Genomic DNA, 5,578 nt, shown 5'->3' with positions numbered 1-5,578 from the left:
ATGGATCACAAATTATTTCAAGCTCCTTCTTCATTGTATGGCAAAAGCAAAGACAACCCATTTGCAGACACCTTCCCTGACCCACTTTGCAAGCTCAATCTAAGGGAGACCTCTGAATTTGTCAATTCCTTTACATTGTCAAATGGTAATACGGATAATATTGAGGTTTCAGCTCACAGGAGAAGAGAAGGAAGCAACTCTGTCACGCACAAGAGACCAGAGGCTCCATGCACCCCTGGTAGACCCGTTTTCAGCTTCGCCGGTACTGTTGGAAATCTTGCAAGAAAGACCTTCCCTTCGAAATGGGACGATGCAGAGAAATGGCTCATGAGCACCTCCTGCCATGACTCCCCAGCTCATACTGTAAATCTATCTGAGTCCTCAAATATCAGCAGCCACTGTGATAACTTTAACCAGCAAATGGACGATTTTGCCGAGAAATCGAGGGTCACACAGGATAGGGTGTCGAAAGCTGTCCCAAACTTTCAAGGGTCTGCATCTTTGGACCACCATAACCATAACACTGTCCATGCTTTTAATAGGATCTCATGCTCCACAGACATAGTACTAAAAGGTGGTGTATATCACCATCTTTACTTCAGAACTCGACCTTGCTCTTGTTTGCCTTACCTTTATGTTCATCATTATCATTCTGTCTCTATTCTCCTTTGTCTTTACTTTGTTTTAAACTCTTGCTTATTTGGAATATTTAAAATATAAGAATTCTTGTATGAGTACTGTTTAGAATGATAATAATTTGAGAATTATATTTCATGATTTGTGAATGCTATTAATTCTGATACTGATAGGATCTGAAAACATTTTCTTTCAAATGTTTTTTTTTAATAAAAAAATTTAAATTTGAAGTGTTCCAGATATAAGTTAAAGGCCTTCTATCTTTAATTGACTTAAATAACATTATTTGGTTGAGTTGGTTCTCTTAAACCCAAAATTGTGTGTGGGTTGAAGATTCAAAATTTTCTTGTGGTGTTCCAAGCTGCTAAGCATAATGATAACTATTACTCTACACTTGCAACTTCTACAGGAGCTGATATTCTCTGTATAAAGTGAATAAAACCAAAATTCCGCAACCTTTAGCAGCTGCATTTGCAATTGAATGGTATAATTCTACTAATAATATTAACAACCCGTTGACAGATAGTGAATTTCATTTACAATGCAGATAAGTTCACAGACAGCATAGAGCCCATTTTCCCGAATTTGAGATATTCAGAGTCAACAAAAGAAGGGTTTTTGTTTAGAAACCCAGGTGGCGAGGCAATGAAAGATGCTTGCACAGAAGTGATACGTAAGGATGTTGGTACGGAGATGACTCCTCTTGGGAGTTCCACAACTTCAAGATGCCACACACCATTCAAGAGTTCATCCCCTGCTCGCCACAACACTCCTGCAAGTAGGTCAGGACCATTGTCCTTGGCAAACCACAATAACACTGCCTGCACCATCGACGTTATTCGGCTGGAGGAGTGCCATTTTGCTAAATTGCAACTAGGAACACAATATGATTCGGTCACGTCACATTGGAGCTCAAGGGAAGAGGAAGAAGAGGAAACATCAAAGAGCTTGAGACATAATGCTAGCCTGAAAGCTGATTCAGACTGCAGGGCTGGTGCTGCTACCTGGGAAGAAGAGGAAAATACCAAATGCTGTCTCAGGTAAATAAACCTTAAACTCGTAAGATATTGTAGTTTCATTTGATGTTTATGGCAGGACTAAGTTGTAATCTGAGTTGTAGGTATCAGAGAGAAGAAGCAAATATTCGAGCTTGGGTAGATCTCCAAAGTGCTAAAGCAGAAGCCCGATCTAGAAAGCTTGAGGTACTTTATCACTAATCTTTTTCTTATGAATCATGGTTAGTTTGCGATGGTTTGTATTCAACCAATCGTCAACAATTTCTGTGGAAACCGTCAATAGTTTGCTATGGAAAGTTTTTCTTAACCCTTCCCTCCATTTGTTCACCAAATCATTAAAGTTCAAACCTCTTATTCTCTAAATTAAATTGATTTTCAGTACAAGTTACGCCTGCAATTTATCTAATCCGGAGATAAAGTATGCTTAATATTTTTCAATAAGTTAAACATGAAAATGAAGTTTTCCTATTGGTTGATTTACTTGCTCCATTTTCTTCGCTTTCATTTTCTTGTTCCTTGTTATTAGCATTGAAAATAATAATTTGCAAGTACAAATTATCCTTTGTAGAACCATAGTTTTTATGCATGCAGATGCAAGCAGTTCTTAGTCCAGATTGCTGTGTCATGCAGTGCAAGCGGTGTAGCCTGCTGTGTGAACATATAGAAACCCGGGATGGTTTGATTTAAATACTGTACATATATACAAGTTGATACATAAGCTGTTGGTTTGAACTTTTGACTACAAACCAAAGTGCATTGCCAGGCAGCATGTTGTTTGCCTATCTCCTCGAGCCAACCCCACCAGATCACGAGGACACCATTCTCATTATTATTTTCTTCATCACTCCACACTTCCTCAATCCGATACATATTTACATATCCATATTCATGCTACCCTCTTAATAAAAAGAACTACAAATTCGAAAAGTCACTCTGTCCCCATTATTATATTAGGGAGCTCATTGATTTGATCATTATGTCTAGAAACTCGTGGGAAACTTGGAGCTTATCTTATCAGTTGAGTGGGCGATTATAGTCGTACTTGCCGTCCTTGATTTCTTTCATCCATGTTCAACTTCAATATAAAATGGATTCTCCTACTTTTATTTGAGGGTGTAGAACATGTATAAAACTTGTTTGGACAGATTAAAGGTTACAGTAGAATTGACTAATAGTGAATATGGTAGGAAGGAAACAAACTATAAACAGCATTATTCAACTTATTCCGAGGCTAGCGTTAGTTATACTTAATATTTTTTATTGAAAAATGATATATGCATGCTGTTTGTAGTTTATTATTTTTAAGGTCAGTTTGTGTATAGTCTAATCTGTGCATAAAAATTTCAAGAATGTGTAATTTGTATAAAAAAATACCAAAGTATAAGAGTAGTATACAAAATAGAAAAGTTATAAATTTTCAAATAAAAAATGTAAGCATAATTAGTACTAATTTCTAAATAAACGAGTGTAGTTATTTCTACAGTATGGATCATTTTAAGGTACTTGGGTAGCACAGTGCACTTAATTTAATATTAAACATAGTACCTTTAGTTTTCAAAAGTTAAAACCATCGAAAACATAAATCTGTTAAAGCATTGCAGATTACTAAGCAAGTAATTATTTATGCGTTTAATATCTCTTATGTTTTAGAAGATAAAATTATTTCATATATATACATAAAAGTGGGTGTGACCTATTTTTTTTTCTTTTCTCTTCACATTGCCTCATCTTACATATTTATATGTATGTGTAAAAAATAATTTTATCTCCTACTACATGATACACGTCGAATCCATTATTTATGAACTTAAACAAAATTCAGAAGCGTTGGAACTAAGATATCCTGTTGAAACAATTGTTTAGGTGAAAATACAGAAGATGAGATCACACTTGGAAGACAAGTTGATGAAGAGGATGGCGGTGGTTCACAGAAAAGCTGAGGACTGGAGAGCAGCAGCTAGACAGCAGCACTTGCAGCAAATCCAGAAAGCCACTGAACAAGCACAAAAGATTATGAAGCAGCATAACCCACTAGTTTCAGGCAACAATTCATGTGGTTGCTGCTTCCCTTGCAATAACAATCGTAAGTTAACATGATAGAATATTGACCCATTACCCTTGAATTGTTTGCGGGCTTTTCATCGAAAAATATCTCTCTCTTAAATTTTTAATCATTATTATTTCAAGTAGGTCACTCTTGCAAATATTTTTTAGTATACTTTATTTTTTAGTACTCAATGTCCACATTCTCTAGTTTTTTTTTTTTTCAGCTACTCACGGGGTGAAAATAGAGGAACAAGTTCAACATCTTAGACAATTTGAAAACTAATTGACAAGGCACTATTGAAATTAACATCGAAACATAAATAACAAAAATTGCATCCCAGCTTCAAGCTCTCCAATAAATCAAAATCCATATTATTTTTTTCTGGGTTGCTTTTATGTTTTAATATCCTGATAGTGTGGATATCAGCTCAAAAGGTGTGGTAACAGAGATGGTCTCAACGCCGTAGTTCATTCGTAGAAAAGATAGATAACAAAAAACAATTTAATCTGACATCAAGCAGTAAACAAATATCTACGAAAAAAAATAAACAAATAAGACAGTCACAGAAAGCAGCTCCGCCTCATTCACGTCAGAGCAATAAGAGATACATAAACCCTCACACAAGTCCATCTTCAACCGACGCTCTTGGATCAAGATAGAACTAGTTGTTGTTTTTTTTATATAAACAAGATAGTACTAGTTAATTTGCGATTTAACTCACATGGAGCTAAATCTTAAGCTAATTAATGTGAAATGAAGTTATTGGATGACCTTCTTGTTAAAATTCTTTTTATCCCACTTGTAAAATATTTTCCCCTATTTCTTTCACTAAGATCTACTTTTCTAATAAATTTTATCAATTTTTTTGTTGTTGTGAGAATTCCTCTCATGAAAAATATTCAAATATTTATTATATTTTATTTATTTTTCAGCTGATATTTTAAGAAATAATATACTTGAAATTTAATATACATATTTTAGATTTTTTTTTTTTTTTTTTTTTGATAACATATTTTAGATCTTTATATGGTACGTCCTCTGTCCACTAATATTATAAATTTTTTTACTCTTAACTTGCTTGCTTATATGCTTTAGTGTATATGAGTTATGTGCTTATATTTGAATTTTATAAGTGGAAAACTTTTTAGAGAATGTTGTCGGATTCGAATTCATGATAACGGGATGGTATTGTTAATACACATTTGACAGCTATCTATTTTTTGAATATAAAAAGAAGTACAAAATTTTGAAATTATCTGTGATATAATTAGTACAAGGCATATTGTTTTTTGAGTTTTATATTTATTATATTACATTATTTAAACTTTTTTCCTAAACATACATTTAAGAGGAATGGGCCTTATCTATTAAATATGTGCGTGAATATTTTTTTAGGTCATGGAACATGACAAATATAATTTTTTTTTTTTTTTTGCAGATTATTTTTCATACTGTTTTTCTAGGATACATGGGTAATTTTGTACCCTTGATTTTATGATTTCATGCACTCGAAAATATTTACACTTTTCACCGACCCGTGAGAAAGAAATAAGAGGTAAAAGTATTTGTCATTTTAAATATGACATAAAGTTATGTCATTTTAAAAGAGAGATAGACATAAAATAATATTTTTTATTTAAAAATTAAATTAAAAAAAATTAACTCACTTTATCCTCCATGATTTTTATTTTTTGTGTCTATCTTTATTAAAATGTCATAATTTATGTCATTTAAAATATCAAATACCAAACCCGAAATAAATATGGGATAAATAGAAAAAAACAAAAACCCCATTTCTTTCCCCACGATTTATATTTTTATCTCTCTTAAAATATACAACTTTTTAAAGGACACAATTTTCCCATTAAAAAAAAAAAGT

General features: G+C 33.0%; 1 protein-coding gene across 1 annotated transcript; it reads left to right on the top strand.

Moving 5' to 3' along the window:
• Positions 1 to 3,749, top strand: LOC133301155 (uncharacterized). The gene is made up of 4 exons (XM_061500771.1): positions 1 to 574; positions 1,184 to 1,676; positions 1,757 to 1,838; positions 3,516 to 3,749. Exons 1-4 carry the CDS (start codon positions 1 to 3, stop codon positions 3,747 to 3,749), a joined length of 1,383 nt encoding a protein of 460 aa, XP_061356755.1.
• The last annotated feature ends 1,829 nt before the right edge of the window (positions 3,750 to 5,578 follow it).

The sequence above is a fragment of the Gastrolobium bilobum genome, unplaced genomic scaffold (assembly GCF_033153095.1).
Source record: "Gastrolobium bilobum isolate Gb01-03AN ecotype WA unplaced genomic scaffold, APGP_CSIRO_Gbil_v1 utg8449, whole genome shotgun sequence".
In the NCBI taxonomy this organism is placed as follows: domain Eukaryota; kingdom Viridiplantae; phylum Streptophyta; class Magnoliopsida; order Fabales; family Fabaceae; genus Gastrolobium; species Gastrolobium bilobum.
Note: the sequence above shows the minus strand (reverse complement) of the source record. Positions and strands in the feature narration are given on the sequence as shown.